This window comes from Apostichopus japonicus, chromosome 3, assembly GCF_037975245.1.
Source record: "Apostichopus japonicus isolate 1M-3 chromosome 3, ASM3797524v1, whole genome shotgun sequence".
NCBI classification, from domain to species: Eukaryota; Metazoa; Echinodermata; class Holothuroidea; order Aspidochirotida; family Stichopodidae; genus Apostichopus; species Apostichopus japonicus.
The window spans coordinates 4,224,775-4,247,365 of NC_092563.1; the positions used below are offsets into that span (position 1 = coordinate 4,224,775).

Below are 22,591 nucleotides of genomic sequence, written 5' to 3' on the forward strand. Positions count from 1 at the left end.
ACAACCAGAATGTGTGTACATGTGCTTCTCATACTAATATAATATCATATTTATTGCCTTCCTTTGTATGTAACTCTATGCAGTTTATTTATGAGTCACATTTCACCAGTCAATAAGCACTTTCTATATATGAGACTAATTAAGTTTACACACAATTAGGCAGTGAAAGTCTCCTACACATCATGTATGTACAGTAATTATTATTCATGACAGCCGCTTTGAAGAGAGGGAGAACTAAATGTTACCGAGTATGCAGTCAGGCTACGTGTGTGTGTGCATGTATGTACGTAGAGTAATAACAGGCTGTGTGCAGTAGTATTGACGTGTGCTGAATACTGTACAGTTTATAAACACACAGCTCAATGGCAGGCACACATGAAAGACTCAACACTGATAGTTAAGTTATGCCACTCATTGATTCTGTATGACAGTGTGATTACCTCTGTACTGTAAATCTATAGGTACTAGTACTGTAGGTAGTAGTAATAGTAGCACTGTGTGGTGTATATGTGTCTCACCCACTTCCTATTGACTGTTCCATATACTCACCTAATAGGAATGTCAGCCATGAGCTCATAGGGGAAATCAACCTGCTCTCTGACCTCTTACCAATGGGAACTCTTGTTGGAATTAGTTGCTATAGAATCCAAGGATAATTTCAGGATTTTTTCAGTAATACTAGGAATGAAAGCATATATCTCAGCAAAAAACTATACCAGTTGGTTTCCTGGCTAAGTCACAAGTTTTGCTCCAGGAAGGATACAGTAGTTGCTCACATGACAAATATTACTACAATAGCACAGCTATAGATGTAATTGCTCTGTACATGTATTTATCTCTCATCACTGTAGGTATTATCATGCATCTTTAAAAAGCTGTTGACCAAAGTACCTATTTATAGTTTAAGTTACCCTAACATTATTATTGAAATAGTAGTACACGACCCCTACACTACATTTTATATAACTTGTGTTCCACACCATTCTACAATACTAGACCTGCATAATCCCTGTTAAACCTCTTGCTTTTATTAGAGTTGCTTTCATTAGATGCTAATGCAAGATGGCATGCTGTGCAGGTTGATTTAGTCCAGGAGGTTTAATTCATGGGACTGTGTAACATGAAAGCAGAAAGAACCTCTGATTGATGGTTGGAGAAATTCACTTAACGTTTGCTATACAAAGGTTCCCTCAAAGGTGCATTTTTTGTTGTTGGCAAAACTGCAAAAGAATTTATGCTTACAGTGGGTTGTTAATTTGACCAAATTTGTGGCCTTTTACAATATTTATAGCAGTCTTTGATTTCAGCTAGAGCTGTTAGCAACCATCATTTTGCCCTAAAGACCTATAGTATAGTATATGTGATGGAGGACTTAACCAACATCTTTTGTACGCAATGACGTGCAGTTCTAAAAGGAAGTGAAACCGTTGAGTTTCTGTTTGTAAATTTATCAGTTTAAATTTCTCTTAGGACTGCAGTTTCGTGGTAAGAGTAAATAGTGTTGTTATCCATGGAAAGCACAGTGTCACTTTGTCAGCATAAATAAGGTATTTGTACAAATATAGGAACACATCAGAAAGTCAAGCTGGTGCTACAACAGTAGAACATTCATACATACATAAATACATACACGCATACACACACAAATCCTGGAAAAATTCACTGGAACATTGGAAGGTCGCTATAGTAGCATTCCTTGGATAGCATCTGTGATTGTTTTTGATGGTGTTATCAGCAGAATTTTAAACTGTGAATGTACCAGGAAGCTTCTGTAGAGTGATAAAGTATGAGATACTAAAAAGGCATCCATAAATGGTGTTGACTGAAGATTTCTACCCAAAGGGAGAAGAATGCCTATTTTGGTGGCTTCTATGCGACCTTACCATGTATAAGTTGAGAAGGTTGCATATATTTGTCAGGGGATTTTGTTCAAGTTCAAGCAGTTTAAAGACAGGTCAGCCTTTCCAATGAGTTATGGCATTGATATAACAAGCTAAATATTCTTATTCATACTACACAATTTCTCTATGTTTACACTGTTGTATTCCTCTTCTTGTTTGCCTCCATAGCCTTCTCTGTGTGATTACTGCCACAGCAGCCTGCCAATCAATACACACAATGTCATAATTCAAACCATATAAAACATGAAAATGTACTGGCGCATGGAAGCTAACACAGTCGTAATCCTTAGCTGCCACAGTTAGTGACAGTGAATGCCAACTTTCCACGATGTAGACACACAGAAAAACACTTAATGTTTCAATTTGTTATCTTGTATTTCATGGGTGTACGGATAATATATTTAGAGACAGAATAGGAAATCAAAGATTTGCACCAAACCAGTGAGCCCACCACCTAAATGTTGCTTTCAAGGAAAATATTATCTTTGATCAAAAACTGACATCTGAGAAAGACCCTTGGTGTATTCTAGCTTCCTACACTGTGTGTTATGCAAGCTTCCTTAGTCTTTTTATCACTACATTCCATATGACCCATTCTTCTGAATTACCAACCATTTCCTCTTCATTTTCAATCTACCTTTTAATCTTCAGACTACATCCATCGTCAGTCTCTATGTGTCTTGGGTTTCTGTCTGGAGGCAAATGATTCCCTTATGTACTGCTGGATGGTATAGTTAGATTAGAATAGGAAGAAACAACCAATATCACTACACTTTTCTGTGTTGCAGTTTGTGATCAACATTTGTGTTTAGGTACCAGCATATGGATTTATGATAATTGTATAAACATTTTCAATGTTTGCAGTTCAGAGTACTTGTAACTTCAGTTCTCAAGTGACTGCCTCCTGGTTCTTGGTATCGGTAACTCATGCATTCAGTATAGCCTACTGGTCAATCTGTTTTGGTAATCTCATCCATGCCAATGTGTTTAATTACTATTAATTGGGCGAGACTTATTAATTCTTTGAACTATCTAATTTACAAAGCCATATGTTTCATTCATCTGTCGTACGGTAGTGTTCAAGTCATTGGCCCCGAACCAAGAAAAAATTCATTCAATTAAACTCTATGGGTACTGTACACTTTAACAATATTATTTCTATGGGTAGACACTTGGGAATATTTAGCAACTCTTCACCTCCCTCACCCCCATCCCCACCCCCACCCAATCCCCACCCCATCCCCATCCCATCCCACCAGTAGGAACAAAATCTCACCCACTGATTTTTTATGTTCATCGTAAATAGTAGTGGTCAGTCAGTGTACTGTTCGTGCACTGTGTACCATTCATGTACAGACTTGACATTAACTAAACCGTATCAATGTAACAGGTTTGATGGTTTAATCCTGATATACTTGAGTGTATATACAGTACTTAGTGAAAGGTCATCAGTAATTCAGTACTGTCCCCAAATTATGCTAGAATGTCAAATAATGGTCACCGAGGCTCAGATTTCAACATATATATTTTACTGCCACCGTGATAGCATTTTGCCTGCCTCATTGAGACATTTAAAATGAACCATTCTTTCCTCTGTCTGCTATATAATATGGACGATCAGAACCATCAGGATAAATACTTAAATTGAAAACTGTCTGGTCAGTTTGAGCATGCTACAATTAGGTACCACTACTGCTGATGCCTTTGAAGTATTTCTGAGATCTGTTAGAGCTCCATGAAAGTTGATGGATTAAAGCGTGACTACAAGACAGCTAGTGAGACACTCAAGTACATACAGTAGTACATTCACCTAAACTCAGTGAACACCAGCAGTCGTTCACCTTTCAGTTCCCAACAAAGAGAATACCATACAATTAAAATATCAAACATGTTGTTTAGTATAATTGATGGATTTAAATTGAAAATTTTAAATCTCACTTTTTTTTATAAGTCAGACATTTGATCGTGACATAATGAGCTGTGAAGATGATTCTTTTATATTTTAAGTGATTTATGGAAAGTTGAGGGAACTGTTTTCTGATTATTTTGTCATTAATTGATTTTATTAATTATTTGCAATAGGTGGTGGAAGTTTGTTGAGTTTAATTCAGTTCAAACCTCTGATCATATTTTTCTCCCCTTCCTCTTTTGTCATTGTAACATAAATAATAGCTATGGCTTAAATGCCTTATGTTTATGATGATAAAGCCGAGATTTGACGTATAATTTAATGTATGTTTATGATGATAAAGCCGAGATTTGACGTATTATAAACATGCGCGTAGGGAAGACCAATTTGCTTCTAGCTTGCACGTCACGCCAGGTGGTAATCAGGTAAACAGGTCTGGCACTGTCGGGATTTGTTTCGAACTAGTCTGAACAATTCATACAGCTGCGGGATGATTTGAATATGAATATTTTTCTTTGTACATTTACTTTCCTTCCCCGTTCTGATTGATATCTTTCCTTTCCTCATTTTTCAGGTGAATCAGGTCTGGGAAAGAGCACACTTATCAACTCACTGTTTCTCACAGATATATACTCCTCCGTCTATCCCGGTCCTTCTCAAAGAATCAAGAAGACTGTTAAGGTAAGTCATGCCATGAGTCATAGCTGTGGCCGCCGCAGCACTGCCTGGCGGAATTCTGTCGTCTGTCTCGAAAAATAATCTCTCCAAGAGCTACTCGAATCGATTCTTAGAGACCTCAGAGCTTGAAGGAAGCACCAACTCATCGACGAAGTAGAACTTGTTTACTATACGAGCTGTAAAAATAGTAGTTTGAGTCATTATTAAACAATGTTACAGACAGCACAAGCACAGGAGGGTGTATTTGAGTCGGGGGACATTGGAGAGGAGCCCCTGGCTGAAGAAACAATACTGGGCATTAACCACATATAAAACACAATAGTAAAACTTCAAATGTTTTGAACTTACTGTAGCACTTTATTATGTGAATTGAAAGATGCTTTGTTATTAAAGAAGAACATTATTATTGGGATTCCTAATATCGTTTGCAATGGAGATATACATTTTAGTCTGTGTTTCATTAGCACATGCCGTGTGTCTTAGTTTGAAAGTTCACAGCTGCTACAAGTATGTCTGTCTGGAGAGGAAAGATCCTTTTTCTACAACTATAGGTAGTTTTGCTTCCAGAGAGGTCAGCAGTCACACAGTGAAAATATACAGAAACTATTAAAACCAGATTATTGTCCTGTCACAAAGCTTAACAGAAGGTTGTCCTCACATTGAAGTAGAACCTCCCTGGAAACCCTGTGAAGCTTACATGTAATGCTCTGCTGGAAGCTAAGGGTTAAAACTGGTAGGGTCTCTTAATATCCTAGAGGCATCAAAATGGGGTCTGGTGTCAGTAATGAGAGGGGAAACTTGACACGTTAAGATTTCCCACCTGGTTTATAGTGTACCCTTAAATTAGCACTTCTTGCAGCCTTAAATATACAGCAGAGAGATGAAAGTGGGGTGGGATGGGGGGGGGGGGAGATGGGAGAGGGGATTGAGGGAGTATAATATTATTTACATTTTGTATAGCAAGTGTGAGATATATGAATTTTGGTTCTAATATGGTACTGAAAAAAGAGCGGTCCAGTGTGTTCACAGTGCTACACGTACACATCTTAGCAATCCACTCATTGTACATCGCACACATTGAGAAACATTGCTGGACTCGGTGACAAGGAAAGTGTAATGGTGCCCATAGGACTTGGGTGAAGATTTTGACACGAATACTCAAAGCAATGCAAAATTTAACAGAATTTGCTGTAAACAAAATGGATACTTATCGAGCCGTGCACGAAGAGTAGTAGTAGTATTCCTACTCCCAGCAAATACCAAACAAGGATCCTAGGAAACCGTACTGATCGAATTAAGTAAATAATAAATCCACACAAGAAAACGATCGATGCTTACACTTTGGATGGTAGAATGAGAAGGAAGGGCATTGAGCGGAGGAGGGTCCGGTTATAGAGGGCGCACAGTGTTAAAAGGTTACGAGTTCATTCTAGAAACGGTAGAACGAGAGTGATAAAAATGTGGGGAGACAGGTAAGCTCGTCCCTCTTAAATATAATTTTGGAATTTTTCCAAACTTTAACTGAATTTGCTGTAGTATTATAAACTGAGAGTTCCTTGTTTAAATCCTTGACCTTTAAGGCTGTTAAGAAGAAGTACTATGACTGTCAACATCTCCTGGTAGAGTGATGTAACACCTCACTGTTTATGAAATGTTCTGTAGGTGCCTGTGATCCCTACGAGGTGTGATGGTTCATAGCCAATGCTGTACAGTATACAGAAATCTACACAGTACCTCTCTGCAGCAGGTTGATATGCCATAATACTGTCTTCTGAGCTTGTTAGGACGAGGATAAGATTGGGATGACATGCATTTCAGGGAGTAACTTACCGATTTATATTATGCTATGCAAAATGGGAAAATTGCTGTATAACAAGTGCATGCAGCAGTTTTTGAAGGCAGAGACCATAGCCTCATACATTGGACGACGTGCAAAGCCTTCAAAACTACTACACAAACTAATATCACTGAACTGCTTCCTGCATATCACACTCTTATAGTCAAATATGAGGTATTTCAAGGGTGTGTTGTTTCTGTATAGTACCTCTTGAGACGTTGGTAATATTGTAGATACTGATATTTTTATGGCATGTTTTTGCAGCACAGCACTTGAACGTCATAACTTCCTGCATTACGCAGTCTTAATTGCATTTGGATGGTGTATTAGGATGGTGCATTAGGATGGTGTGTTAGGATATATTAATGTGGGTATTTTCAGTGAATGGGGTATTCAAATGGAGAGGTTTTGTAGGTTAATGGAGAGAGAAAAAGTTACATTATGGGAAATGAAGGATGGGGGATGAAATATTTCCACTCCCAAATTGTATTAATCTTTTGATGACAAAGTAGGGGTTGTCGGCCGTTGTTAAAAAAATTCTTGTATTTTGTACCAATTTTTGTTCAAACTGGGATATACAGGTGTGTCTCCCAAAGAGCTATGCAGTTGGAAATGGTATAATAATAGTTCCCAGCTTAAGGTCAGCTCAGTTTTGAACAGCAGTTTTATGCAGAAATGGATCTTACAATAAGTCTGGCAAACAAAACAAGCATATTTGATTCTGGTAGAGCAAACAAGTTTAATTGGCACTCAACTGAGTGACAAGTAGACTTATGTTTATTGTAGAGCCAAGTTCTTTGGTTATTTATTTTTGCCTTTTCTCGGGCGCGCACAAATACTCTGGATATGCATCACGGTCTTGCAGGTATTCCATGAATTCACCGTTAAAATTGTTGTTTGGAAACGGTCACAAAATGCAAAAGTGCGATCGAGTTCAATCAAGCAAGTCGCGTTTTGCGATAGAAACGAAGACTTTGTACTCCAAAAGAATTATGAATTTGACATTCCACATGGTCATTTATGTACTGCAGTGCACCCCTGTAAAAATAAAGTCTCAAGCAGAGATTAATGTCAACAGCCCCTTGAGTTTTCCCTTCAAGAAGGGACAATAATTGAACTCTTATTGAATAGCACAGAAAGTACTGTACTCGCATTTTGGCTATGGCTGAGTATATTAGTAGAGTGCAAAGGACTTTATTCCTGTCGTCATTGTTACTGCTGTCCCAGTCTTTATTTTTCTTTAAAAAACTGGCCAGAAAAACCCCTTTCAGTTAATATCAGCCCATGATTTAGTTACCAAAAGTGTTCCCTGGGACAGGGTACTTTTCCCCCCCCAAGACAACGCCTAACTCTTTCTGCAAACAGTCGGAAGTTATATCATAAAATGTTGCATTCCATAATGTCACTGTAATGTGTTAGTGTTGTGGTCACATTTGGCCCCTTTCCATTGGTAAATCAAACCATTTTAGGTTGCTGTTTTCTTTGGATGTTTGTAGTCTGTTGATGTATTTGTTTGTCTGTATGTTATCACAGTATGTAAGGTTACTGTACAGTTATTCGTACGTCATGTGAATTGGTGCTGCGAATCAAAATTCCCTTTTAGGCTGTTTTTTTTCTTCAAATCCTCTGTTGTTGATGAAATGACAATTATTACAATCACTATAAGCTGCCCCGAAACGTTTCCAGCCGATAAAGCCGTTCGTTCAGACCGAGCTGTAATTTGTAAGAACTTGCGCAGTTCAAAACGACCGCTCTACAGGCTTGTGAAAACACCAGTCTATTGTATTATTTCCACAAGTTTGATGTCAGTGTTAGATAAAATAGGTGAGTCATAACGGATATATGGTACACCATTGAATAATTCAGCAGTTTGTCGGCGGGATAATACATTCCTTAAGGTGTGGATACCTTTTCATAAGTTGCAAATTCCCTTTGAAAATACTGATCTTTCAGTCAGCATACAGTATATTCATAAACTGACCCGGGCCTGTTTTTCAGTGTTCTTTTGGTCGTACAGTTTGGGGTCTTGTTATTGTTACTGAAAGAAAGTCAGGTCAATAAACAAAGATGTGTTACAAGGAAAGTGCAAACTTCCTGTAATTTGAATTGGAACCAAAAAAAGGTAAACAACGGTAAAACTGTCACTGTACACTATGAGACTATATGTCTGTCACCTGTGTGCAGTACCTTCTCAGCCTTGAATTTCTGTAGTGAAAGTAAAATATTATTTGAACTTTTGAGAAATTGAGATTAGCCCTGTTCTCTTATATGTGAGGTGGGGAGGGGGTTGGGGAAGGATAACTGGGGGGTATAAATAAGGGATTACAGAGGGGAAAAAATCGAGATGAACCGGGTCACACACCTCCTGACTTACTGTAGCTTCCTGCCCAACATTCCTGTTATGAAATGTGCACTTTTATGGGACCGATTGATCTTCTTGTTCTTGCAGGTGGAAACCTCAAATGTACATCTGAAGGAGAATGGTGTAAATCTAAGACTAACAATTGTTGATACTCCAGGCTTTGGGGACCAAGTAGATAACAGTAACTGGTGAGTTAAGTGATACGTTGGGGTTGTAAACAGTTTTGGTACGAAAAGAGGGAGGAGAGAGGGCAGCAGGCGCCAGGAGAATGGCCTTTTGTAAAAAAAAAAAAATTATTGGACAGGTTGTTGTGGAGAGATGAGTAGGATGGAGATGGTGTGGATAAAGTAAAGTGATGGGTCTTAGCATTTGCATTGTAGGCCTATCAGGCCAACAGTATACAAGTATTACAACGTATGATTGTAAGTGGCAAAAAAATTATTTACCTTGTGGCAATTAGACGCTCAGATATGCTCTTGAAATGGTGATTTATTTGAAAACTTTCTGTCAATGCTTGCTGATATTGATAATGTACCTGCCATTAATACTTTACTGGTTTGATTCTCTTGAAACAATGTATTAACCAGTTCTAATGTAGGCTTTTCATTTGTTTTTAGTAATGATTGATTGATTTTCAGTTTTTTGGTGAAAAGATTGTTGCTGGGCTCTTGTACATGTATTTTGCCAAAATACAGGTTATGTAGGAAAAATAGATTTTAGGGTCTGATAAATAATGGAAAGTTTTTCCGAAGATTGGCGGCTCTGAAAATAGCCAGAGGGGATGTCTTATATTCTTTCGCATGTGCAAAGGTACTGTAATAACGTGTCATTGTTTTACTGTGAGGTTTGTAAGGCCATAGACTGTTACTGCTTTCACTACTGCTAACCATGTTTGTTTTTGGTGTTTTTTTGGAAGACATGATATTTTTGAGGGTTATTAAAATCTTCTGTTTTGACAGTTGGCAACCTATTTTGGAGCACATAGACACCAAATTTGAGGAGTACTTGAATTCTGAGTCCAGAGTAAACAGATGTAGCTTACCAGACAAAAGAGTCCATTGTTGCCTTTACTTCATCGCCCCATCAGGTCATGGGTAAGTCCAGGGTGCATGTCACCCTACCCTGACCCTTCATTTTATGAGGTTAGACAGAGATGTGTCTGAGAGAGGGAGGATGTGATGATCCAGTTAGAGTAGGTCATAAGGTGTGAGGTCATAAATAAAGCAGGAGTATGATGAGAGAAAGCCATTGGGAGATTGTGACTAGAGAATAATTTGGTTCACTAATTCTATAGCAGTTTGTAAGTGAATGTGTTGACCATAAAATACTCAGAAAAGCTGCTTTAACACATCTTTGCAACTTCTGTCTATTTCTGTATATAGCAGTTTGCTATGCAATTAACACGACAAATAAGTCCCGAATTTGTTTGGATTCGGAGATAACGTTCACTCCCAACTGGTAAACCAATTAATGGTTTAATAACGGGCAAATGTGTTTGTCTTTTTTGTGTACTAGGGCTTCACTGAAGTATGGCCTTTTCCTGGACAATTAATTTGAGTTCCAGTACTTTTGTTTCCTTGCCAGCTTTTGAATTTGTTTGTCTTGTCAATAGTTTAGTGTGTTTGAAGAATGAGATTAGCTGACCCAAAGGTCAGTGTCAGAGGCTGGTGTAGACTTCACACACCTAACAGTTGTTTAAGTTGGGGGGGGGGGGGTGGAGTGGCATAGGGGGTCTTTTCTATACCATTTTTGCATTGTTGTGTTGTCAGAAGTGTTGATTGAATTGTTCTGTGTGCAGGATGTGTTCATAGAAGGTAAACGAGGGTTATTTTTATGATATTTTAATATTATCTTTTACTATGTCATCGTATGATGAAAGATTTCCTCAAAATCTAAATTGAAAGAGAGAGGCTGCTTATTTTGACAAAAAAAAAATGCAGTAAATTTTCATCTTGTCTATGGATACTTTATTTAGAAACCTACTTGAGAAATATGAAACAAGAAAATTTGAAGGAAAAAACTTTATCCTTGAAATGTTTTGTAAATGATTGCAGTGTGTTGTAATCCAAGTGTTCTTCCTTGACATCATGTGGTAGGGAAGATAAACAGGGTAAAAATACAGGCCAATCGAGAAGAAACAGAGAGTGGTATTGTAGGGAAAATAGTTTGGCTGTGAGTTGTTTGGTATGTGAATAATGTTTGGGACTTGGTCAAGGATTTGCAAAGTGTATTGAAAAAAATGGGGCCGGGGGGGGGGGGTGGATCATATTGTAGTTGAAGGAATTTGTGTGATCCACGTTTGCCCTGCATCCTTTCTGCACTGATGCTGTGAGGTGAATGTGTTCAGTTTTGTTCAGTCTTACTTGTGTGGAGGGGGGGGGGGTTGGGGGTGGTTGGGGGAGGCAAAGGAGATCAGCTTCTTACTCCATACTTACACATCCTGACCATTAGGTCTTTAATCAACAGGAAAGGGGGCAAGACTAGATGGAAATTTGTTTTTTGTCTCAATGAGGACTGTCTTTTGATATGGTATTCAGACTACAATTTATTGATATTTTTGGTTTCTTTCTTTAAAGATTAAAACCTCTGGATGTTGAATTGATGAAGAGGTTACATGACAGAGTCAACATCATCCCACTCATTGCCAAGGCCGATACACTCACCCCAGACGAGTGCAAAGAATTCAAGAAAAGGGTAAAACAAAAAATTGTGTTTAGTAACGCTAAGAAATAAGTCGATGTCGATGTCGATGTCTAGTGGGTACTCTGAAGTTCATTATGTAAACAAACAGGTGTGACAATGCTGAAGTGGAAGCTTAATAGAGAGATTAAGAAAGCAGGTCACTGGATTTTGATAAATTGTAAATCACCAGCTTTTTGTGTTTCACTATATAGTCCTATTGCAGACTACAGGATAAATATCCTAGTTAGTTATTATTTCGTATTAGGAAGGATAATGTTTGAATTCAGAAAAAAGAACAATGGTGTACTCTGGAAGCTTCAGGACGTGCCTAAAAAAAGAGTGTGTGGGAAATATAAAATAAAATATAAAATATAAAAAATAATTGGAAAAAAAATGGTCAAAAAGTCAGTTGTTGAGGTAAGGACCTTCGGTATTAAACAATTCTGGCTAGTTATGATTTCTGATTGTATCCTTGGCACGCACGCACATAGATGGAAGCTGTTTGTACTGCAATGGTTAGTTTTGTATTAATATACAACCGTGCTGTATATAAACGCTGGCAGGAATTACTCTGTGATGTCACCAGCTTCACTAATAGGTTTAAAATATGTGGTTGGCATTCCTTCAGTGACAGAGTTTGTTATTTTAGCTCCACTCGAGTTCACCGGAAACTGGCTGTAAAGTTTTGATTCAGGAAACGTAGCCGCGGTAGTTTCAGGTTTTGTGACTAAGTGATGTTTATTTTCATGCAGCTGGAGGAGTGTCCATCTTATACATCGTAACTGTCTGTTGAATTTATTTGTACGTCCCAACCAGTTATTTGACCCCAGATTCCTCATTTCCTGTCTATGGTACAGATTATGTTAGTGCAGGGAATAATAAAACAGGCTAACTGTCAGGCAAGCATTGCTATGAACTGCAGATTAATAGTAGTTGTTGAATAACTTATATCCCAAGATCTGTTCACCCTAGCATCCTCCCTCTCCACACCCCCCCTTACCCCACCCTCCCCCACCCACTCAGGTACTCATAGGATATAAATGAGGAGGAAGTAACAAAGATAAATATCTTTAAATCAGCTTTTTGTGGTTGGTTAGCAATTTCACAGAAATGATTTTTCAAAGTAAGTTGATCAGACTCAGCCATCCTTAAAAAGTGATTATACAAGTGATTACTAAATTTGATTGAATCCTAAAAAAATTCGGGACCAGACACTGTCTGTATATTAGTATCTGTCAGGTGCAAAAAAAGTTGGAAAATATCAAAACATTTTTGACCTCTTCCTTGTCAGTGGCAGTGAAATTTGGACTACTAGTCAAGCCATCGTGACCTACTGTATTATGTTGTTATTTGGAAGCGCTCGACATCTTCCCTCAAAACAAAATCATTTACAAAGTAGTGATTTGGATACGCCAACCATTGTTGTTGACTGTGTGTATGTGTGTGTGTGTGTGGATGTGTATATATATCTGTGTGTAAATATAGTTGTATGTGGTAACTATCAGCCATGCAATGCTAAAGGAAGTCAACAGGAGTCATCTATGAGGGGATATCCTTAATTTGTCCTTTAACTCAAATCAGCACTCCATTAATGATAACAGGAAGTACTTCAACTACCATTCGGGTAGGTTAATTGGTGATAGAAACCCATTTTTCTTTACGTAGTTTACGCTTTTTTCCGTCTCTCACTTTTCTTGTTTTTTTCACCTGATATATTCAATCTTTGGTTCGGTGGCAAAACCGTCACGAAGCAAATCTCGAATGGCAATTAACAACACAACGTCTAACGATGGTTATCATGACAGACATTTTAAGGTCAGGGGTGAGGACTTGATCAAGTACAATGGTTTCCTATTAGGAAGTACCGTTTGTCTCTCTGGTTGTCAGGGATAGCAAAGAATTGGTTCTCTACATTACGGACGTCACAGTCAATTAGGACCTTAATGACACTTCTCGGTGCACCTGAAGGTGAAAAATCACTTTGCCTTTTCCTTCTTTTTCATAGATTTTGAAAGAAATCAGAGACAACGAGATCAACATCTACGAGTTTCCAGATATCGAAGACGAAGAAGAAAACAGTGCCAGCAAGAAACTAGCTGTGAGTAATAGAAGCCGCAGTACTTATTTAGTATTATCCGTGCGATGATTCCTGCACCTTGCTCCGTATATTCACGTGAATCGTAGAATGTCTTGAACTAACATAATTACTACATTAATGTGGTGATTTAGTTGTTGTGTCTTCAGTTTCTGCTAGAGAGCTGTTTGCTGTTCCCCTCATTACTGCCTACCCTATTATCCCTGCCCTTCCCACTCCCCCCTCCTTAAAAAAAAAAAAAAAAAAAAGAAAATTAAAAACCCCAAATTCATTAAATTTCATTAAAAAATTAAACATGTAATAGGAATCCCAGCATCAGGGTTGTTAACCAGATCAGACAGGGAGTGTGTTGGAAAGAAGATGAACAAGGCATATTTATCACAGTCAGGGCGTAAATTAAAAGATATATCCGAAAGAAAACTTCAAAAACAAACAAAGGAGTGCATTTCCACTGCGTCTTCAGACGTTAAGAACCGTTCCTTTGGATATTTGGACACCGAAGATGTGGATAATTCTGTGAACACAAAGCAGAGATGGAAAAGAATTATGATAAGGATTCTAATAATGAACTAAATCAAATAGCATAATTTAGCACGAACAATGTCAAAGACTGGATGTGAAGTGAATGAGAGGAAAAATTGTGATAAACAAAGCTTAGTCTCATTTGTTAGCAGTGCCATAATTTTGTGTAGAGGTGGAAACTTGGAAACTTTTCCTTAAATGATTGTAAACGATGGGCCAATGTCTATGTTTAGGTTAGATCAAGCAGGAAGTTTGCCACCTAAACCTGTGCCAAACTAAAACTTTCAGCTGTCTCCCAAGCACATTACATAGATTAGTTCTGTACCAACATGTTCAAGGGATTCAATTCACAATCTATAATATAGGCAGATAGACGCACGGGTCGGCACTATGTATAAAGTTGAAGAAAATACTCTTAACAGGAAACACAGCTATGGTTTGTAATATTGGCTAACAGGTTGATATAAATACTCTTAAAGTAAACACAGCTATAGTTTACAGTAATGGCTAAGAGGTTGGTAAGTAGTACATCGGCCATTTTGGGCATTCAAATTTGTCTCGATTTGAATTTTTGCTTAAACCGGTTTTCACTTACATTTGGGGATCAAGGTCATGTTTCTTTATTTTTCCAGTCTTTGTAGTCCACTGTGTCGGTTTGGTAATAGCGTCCTTTTGGTGCTACATACTTCTCATGTTACATTTGTATCAAGCAATCATGTATCTTCACTCGACCCCCCAAAAAAAAAAATTGCATTTTTGCATTTTTCTTGAGTTCATCCAGATGTCGGACAAAATGTCAGAACTCTTCATCACATTACATTAAATTGCATTTAAATCACATAGATCTTTGATAAATGGGTACAGCAATTGTTTTGTCATGCGAGAGTGGATGATTGATAAATGGATAGAGTTATGGGGTGGGTGAGTGGGGGGGGGTGGTGGAAGGGGTGTGTGTGTGCTTACAATCATAGGAATGGTTTGTTGATATGTGGGTTGACATAATTCTCTATCAATATTGAATTTAGCGTCATGTCAAGAGTTGTTTATCCAGAAATGGATAGAGGAATGATTTTAATATATATATGGAGACTGAGTCATGTTAAGATCGTTTTTTTTTAAAGTTATATTTTAGCCATATCGTATAGATCATTAAATCAAGGTTAACATTTTGATGGTTAATAGATGCCGCCCCAGTTATAGCTCGTTACCCTATTTTAAAGAAATGGATTTACCCTATGTGCCCCCCCCCCCTCTCCTGTTCTTTTACTTTCGTCTGCAAGATTTCAAGCAGATACAGATTTACTGTCTTCGTCTCAGCCTATGAGTGAGATTGATTGTAGTTAATTGCTTTTGTTAGAGGGTTGCTTCATTAACCGACAAAAAGAGTTCCCCCCCCCCCTTTTGCTGTGGCTCACTGTTATTTTTGAGGGGAAGGTTTTCCTTAAGTTTGCTTTGGGGTAACCAGTATATAGTTAGATTTCATATCTTGCATTGCTGTGCTTGCTAACATAAATGTCTTTGTCTCTTCTCTTCTCTTTTTTTTTTATCCCTTCCCTCCTTATCTCATCCTTCTGTTCATGCTCTTCCACACGTTCTTCCTGCACAATCTGCATCATTGCCACCTCCCTCCCCTCCATTTCCCCCTTCACCCATTCCAATCCATCCCATGCCATGCCTTGCCTGGGACCATTTATGCACGGTTCGGTCTCTTACAGCGGAGGAACGGACCCAAAGAGGTGAAGGAAAACACCCCAAACACCCTGAAGGTACTTATTAATCTGGGAGAGGAGCAGAGGGATTTACTGAAGCTACTTATTAATCTGGGAGGGGAGCAGAGGGATTTATGTAAAACGAGCTTAGCTTTGTAAGAGAAACGACAAACCTTCCGTCTTCGTCATTTTACTTTTATCAAGTAGCTAGGAGTAACTCGTCCAAAGCCTCTCTAGGGAAGATGTCAATGGTGTTCACATCTTGATTTTGGAGTTATTCCACTTTATGGTGCTAGTGTGATTCATTAGAAAGCTTTAAATTAAAATCTTGTAGGATCCTCAGGAGTTAAAATGGATTGGTAAAAATCCTTACAAGTAGAAGGGACTCTTTGTAGGTGGCATGCTACCATAGGAAGTTAACAAGCTTGTCTTTTGTGGAATACTTTAATAGATAGGAATAACATATTAACTTGTCCCAGTAGAATGCCGTAGATAGAAACTCAAAGGAGTTCTCACTCTTGTGGAATTTCTTCAGCAGTGAAGAAATCCTTCCTGTGCCTCTTGTTGCTAACATATTTCAGTGAAACGTCCGTTTCTTAAACCCTTTCTTTTTAATTGCCGAAATTCTTGAATCCTGAAAGATTCAAGAAATTCTTGAATCCTGAATGATGCTGCATATCGACTATAAGTATCCAGTGTACACTCTCGAGAGCTGTCCATAGGGCGTAAGTCAGATTGTAAAGCTAAAAAAGTTGTTTTAATTTAGATATTTTTGGTTTCTGTTTTGAAAACATTTACTATAAGACTAGACAGGAACTAGCCGCCTTGCAAGACTAATAACAGCCAACAAGTTTCTTTCTCGAGTGACATTAAAAAAACAAAAAGGGTTTGAACTGAAAGTTAATAATAATTAGAAATATGGATGTGGTTGATACTTGCAGAAATTGCCTCATTAACTGTCACCGAATTTCGATTTGATTTTTAATGAGGTTTTTGTTCTCTAGAGAATCTTTAACAGTTCTTAACTAGCAACAAATATGTACATAAATATACTTTAGCATGGTTCACTTTCACTACGAAGCAATAAACATTGTGAAGCGTGATGCTCATCATAAGCAGCGAGCAGTGCACAGTTGTAAAACTATTTAGAGGTTATGCAGTAGTAATTCAATGCAATCATGCATTGCACTCGATATATTGAAATATTACAGGTACCCACCTAACTTGTGAAAATTGTGACTTTTTAGTGAAATTTTTCACATATAATCTAACATTGATTTTCAGTAAGGATGCACATGGCTGGCTATACAGAAATAGGTATTACTAAAGTTGGTCGATGGCATTTCATGGCATATTATTTCATGTGATATGTTAACTAACTAAGGTTTGAGGGTGAACTGAAATATCGCAACCTCTGAGTAAATCTAGTAAAAGGGTGGGGGGGATGGGTGGGGAGGGAGGGAGGTGGGTGATATAAGGAACATCATTTTGAAATTATAAGTTAAAAAATATTCCTTTGGAACATCTATAAAAAAGTGAAGTGAGATCAGTAAAATGTATCATTTGAGTAATGCTAATTTTTTAATAGCTATTCTTTGAAGATGAGCAGTATATTATTTAGTTTGGTAGCCAGTTACATGGAGTGAAGTACATTGAGAGAAACATTAATATTAACTATAAACTTAAAAAAAAAATTTGGTGAAAATTGTTGCATTTCAAATTGTTAGTATATAGTTAAACTTTGGTTTGAGTTGAATTTGCAATTCACTCATAAAATTTTTAATATTGTGTTCGCCAATCACGACACTTTAATAGCAATCCTAAGTTCTTAAAGTTAGGATTTCATCATGTCTACTCATTTATTCTCTCTGTCTCTCAGGAAAGAGTGCCTTTTGCAGTGGTTGGCAGTAACATGATCCTAGAAGCTAATGGCAAGAGGGTCAGAGGTCGCCAGTATCCGTGGGGAATAGCAGAAGGTTAGTAGCTGCCTAGTCTTTCTCTCCCGATGCTAGGCTAAATGAATCCACTTTCGGAACCGGCTACAGAAGTTAATGAGATTCTTTGGATTTACCAAACTGGAAATCATGGTTACCATAGGAACAATGTTCAGACATAAACAAGTTTGCTTTTGTATAGTATATCTGCTACCAAATTTGAGCATGTGAAAGTAAAAGCATTAACCATCAAAGATCATTTATATGTAGGCAAAGTTAACCATTTAATAGAAACGAAAGCCCATCACACTTGATTAAAATTTACAGTACTTCTGGTACGATTCAGTTTCTTGAATTTTTGTCTTTTTGTACTCTTTCCTGTTTTTCATTTCACTCCAGAGCATGGCTAGTTTTGTCATGATATTAAAGGGGTCTTTTATAATGATACAGTCTTTGCTGTTTTTATTTATTTTTTTTCTCCAAAAAAAAATGATACTCTTCTGTTCTCAGTGATATCAATTCTAGTCTTGTGTCATCTGTACCACCAAGTATGCTAATTGTGGTCTAATTGTAGTCTAATTGTAGTCTTAAGTATGCTAATCTGTACTACCAAGTATGCTAGTTGTACGTATAATTCCTAGTAGACCTGATTTTTAAGACTGGTGCAGTCTGAGGCACACTGAGGTTATAAATTAGGTTTGGTCTAAACACAAAGTTGTGGTAGTAACTACTTTTGAATTATTGCATGGGGTTGAAAAGGAGGGTGTTCACCACCCCCACACCCCAACCCTGGATCTGTGCCTAGTAGACAGTGGTCAACCATCAGGGTGTTGTAAATTCTTCAAGTTCATCTTAGATAAATCTGTTGGCCTTTCTGGATATCTTCCTTCAGTTGGATTCAATGCCCGCCAGCAAATTTGTTCATCTCTGATCCATCTGACAACCTTCACAAATCAGGACCCCTTTAATATTCTTGTTTCATGTTTGGACATTAAAAATGAATTAATTGCTTCCCTTTCGCATCAAAATGGTTTCAAACTTCTGTTCGAACTGAAATTCTCACGGGTCGTGCTCGTCACATCTTGTAAGTTATTTGCATAGCTTGTGTGAGTCATATTTTGGAACAATGTTCCATGAACAGACTGCGAGAGAAAAGACAAAATATATGACGGGATGGACCAGACAAAGGAAAACTTAATCCTGAAACTATGTCTAATTTAATAATCTTCGTCGGTTTCAGATCATTAGCAATTCTGTTTCGTTTTTTCTGACTTTGGTATTACTCGTGAATGTAATTAAAATGTTTTGGTGAGCAGAACGTTCTATTGGGGTTGAGATATGAAAAGTGACACAAAAATTTGTTTCTGGAGTGAAGAGGAATGTTTCTCAGCTGAAACTATCACTGGACGAGCGATATTGTAATATAATACCGTTAGATTAAGTTTGGTATTTGCGTAAGAAAACAATATTGATAGGCAAAGGATGATGAACATACAAATAATGAGGCAAAACTGGTTAAAAGGAATGTCAGAACGTAGAACATTAAATTGCTAGAGTAAAATATGGAATGTTGAGAGAGGTTGTTGGAACATCAATACTGACAATACTGAGGGTTAAGGGGTTCTAAGACTGGATTCAACCAGTTGACATGAAAGATGGGAGTTTATGATTCTAATTTTGAAACATCTTTTTAACATTCCAATCAATACTAGAGATTCTTTTTTCAGTTTTGTTGTTGTAATTTTTGCTGGCCTGATCCTGATCAGAACCCAAGGTCAATTTTTTTTTTTAAATTTGTTCATTTTACAGTTGAAAATCTGGAACACTGTGACTTTATACCTCTTCGAAATATGCTGATCCGAACGCACATGCAAGACTTAAAAGATGTAACCAATAATGTCCATTACGAGAACTATCGCTGCAAGAACCTGACGGCAGTCACAGCTGGAGATGGCAAGAAACCATCACCTAAGTGAGTCTTTTCTGGAAACATGTCAGACTTCTGGAAAAAAATATGGTCACAGCATGAAATTGCGATTGTTGCACTGATTCTAAACCCAAGAGGAATAGTTGTTTTTGATATTTTTTTTGTTTTTCTAGGAAGGAGGAGGAGGGGTGGGGGGGGGGTTAGAGGGTTGCCAGGGTGGTGGTTGAAGAAGATAGCAGTTACATCTTCTATGGCTAATTTTTCACATTTTTGCTAATGGTCTAAGAAGACACCGGCTTCAGTGACTTTCACTGACCGAATTGCTGTTAAATGTCTTTTTTCCCCCAATCATTCATTATCAATCCCTACTTATGTTGCTAGTCCTGTACATATGGTTTGACTCGCACTGAATCTCACACCACAGTGTAGTTTTAAAGAAAGAAAGGTGGGATTCTGGTGGTAAAAATTGTTGATTTTTACTTCAGAATGGTAGGCAAGAATCCATTGGCTCAGTTTGAAGAGGAGAAGAAGGAGCATGAGGTCAGGATGCAGAAAATGAAGAGTGAGATGGAGCAGGTCTTTGAGATGAAAGTACAGGAGAAGAAACAGAAACTCAAAGATTCCGAAATGGATGTGAGTGTTGAAGGATCATGGATTCAAACTAGGATCCAGTTACGGTGTTATTTATAAAAGTGTTACCCCCTATATCTAGGGATCACTAACGTTATTATGGATCCACCACCATCAATAAATAAGGTCTGTAAACTTGAGTTATCATATACTAGGATCCCAGAACAGTGAGATCTGATAACTAGATAAATGTGTAGAAATATTAATGTTGATCTGAACTAGGATCCAGTTGCAATGATGTTTATGCAAACTGTTACCCCCCCCCCGTATCTAGGGATTTTTAATGTTGTTAGAGATCTACCATCAATAAGGTCTGTACACTTTTGTTATTATATACTAGGATTTACTAACAGTTTGATCTGATAACTAAATAGATTTTTTTGAAGATCATTGATTTAAAACTAGGATCAAGTTACAGTGATATACAAATGTATTATGGATCCACCATCAATTAGGTCTGTGAAACCTTAGTAAATGTATACTAGGATCATTGAACTGAAACCAGATCCACAAACAGTTGGATCTGATAACTGAGTAGAAGGATCATAAAGTCCACTTACATCAAAGTCCATGAACTAATCCGATATCCTAGGGGTCATTAACCTACAATAAGATCCATCTTACAGTGATTAAACTGCAACCTCTATATGTTAAGAAGATTTCTTTTGGATTAGGATCCAATAAATCTTTCACCACCTCTACCTAAGAATGGTTGATTCACATCTATCTAGGAATGGTTGAGTCTACCTCTATCTAGGAATGGTTGATTCCATCTCCACCTAAGAATGGTTGATTCCTCCTCTACATAAGAATGGTCAATTCCACCTCTACATAAGAATGGTTGAGTCTACCTCTATCTAGGAATGGTTGATTCCACCTCTATCTAGGAATGGTTGATTCCACCTCTATCTTGGAATGGTTGATTCCACCTCTACCTAGGAATGGTTGATTCCACCTCTACCTAGGAATGGTTGATTCCACCTCTATCTAGGAATGGTTGATTCCACCTCTATCTTGGAATGGTTGATTCCACCTATATCTAGGAATGGTTGATTCCACCTCTACCTAGGAATGGATGATTCCACCTCTATCTTGGAATGGTTGATTCACATCTATCTAGGAATGGTTGATTCCACCTCTACCTAAGAATGGTTGATTCCGCCTCTACCTAAGAATGGTTGATTCCACCTCTATCTAAGAATGGTTGAATCTCCCTTTACCTAGGAATGGTTAATTTAATGCAATATGTACTATGAATGTACACTTTCCATTAATAGTTTATCGCAGTCATCATCTGTTGTAAATTTCGGCACGACCTAAAATTGCAATCGTTAACCCATTTTACTTCGATGGCACCTCCCTCCCGTAGTTACAAAAACGCCTGGAGACGATGAAAAAGAGCTTAGAGCAGCAACAGAAGGAAGTTGAGGACAAGAGGTCAAGGTTTGAGGCTGAGAAGAAGGCGTTTGAGCAGTTAATGGAAGACAGAAGAAGGAATGATACAAAGTAAGTTAACGAGGAACAAAAACTCATCAATACAAGTCGTCTGAAGTTGGCAGAAAAATCTTACAAGTAACCGTAATATGGTCTTCATCTGTGGTCAGAGACAGCATTCAAAAAGGTTTTAAAAATCTAAACGAAAAAGGCCAAGAATTGTCAGTAGGTGGTTACTACAAGGTATAAGCATTCTGAAATCATTCCTTGGTTACAGATAAGTAGGTACTGAAAAAATGGAATTATGGTGGGGGTGGGGGGGGGTATGGCACAGTAAAATTCCACAAGAATACAATAATATTTTAAATGACTTCATAAGCTGTTGGTAACAGGAAGGTAGGTAGGTATTGCTAAAGGATATTGGTAGGTATTGTTAAAAAAAAGCTTATGGTACCAAAACGTTGAAATAAGAAAGTGTGATATCACGTTTTGGTAGCAGGTACCAACATGAGATGATCTCAATGGGAAACATTACAGGTTGATGAAATGTTACAAGGTTACACACAATGTGTACAATCGTGTGTCGCTTTCAAGGTGTTCTTGACGTGTTCTGCCACAGCTTTTTGAAATGGGTCTTACTTCTTTTAGCTTTTTTTCTCTTTTTTTTGTGGTGTTGTATCCCAAAATTATTATTGGTAAAATGTGTTGGTATGTTTGTTTGAATATAGATATAGTAGCTTGTAGCATCTCTTCATGTTGTTAGCACCTCATGTTTCTATTGTTTACTTTGCACACAGTGTTGGCCCTGTGATCTTACCCACAGAGCCCTGGAATGCAGTGAATTCATGCATGTCCATCAAAATTTCACACCGTTATTTATTTACTTTCTTTTCCAACATTTTTCAATTTCTAACCTTGGCCATTATATTTATCTGTGGAGCACAAAATTACCAGAGTTGCATGGTAAACTC

At 37.7% G+C, this 22,591-nt stretch overlaps 1 protein-coding gene across 6 annotated transcripts in view; it reads left to right on the plus strand.

Moving 5' to 3' along the window:
* Window positions 1–22,591, plus strand: part of LOC139960760 (septin-7-like) — a 41,410-nt gene that overhangs the window by 11,534 nt on the left and 7,285 nt on the right. For 4 of the 6 annotated variants that reach the window (XM_071959322.1, XM_071959323.1, XM_071959324.1 and 1 more), the window contains exons 3-12: window positions 4,385–4,491; window positions 8,775–8,875; window positions 9,647–9,781; window positions 11,264–11,381; window positions 13,375–13,467; window positions 15,702–15,752; window positions 17,575–17,671; window positions 19,439–19,601; window positions 20,042–20,189; window positions 21,556–21,692. In XM_071959322.1, the coding sequence (XP_071815423.1) occupies window positions 4,385–4,491; window positions 8,775–8,875; window positions 9,647–9,781; window positions 11,264–11,381; window positions 13,375–13,467; window positions 15,702–15,752; window positions 17,575–17,671; window positions 19,439–19,601; window positions 20,042–20,189; window positions 21,556–21,692 (1,150 nt within the window). The remainder of the gene's footprint in view (window positions 1–4,384; window positions 4,492–8,774; window positions 8,876–9,646; window positions 9,782–11,263; window positions 11,382–13,374; window positions 13,468–15,701; window positions 15,753–17,574; window positions 17,672–19,438; window positions 19,602–20,041; window positions 20,190–21,555; window positions 21,693–22,591) is intronic. The other 2 variants (XM_071959352.1, XM_071959342.1) reach the window with 1 other exon arrangement.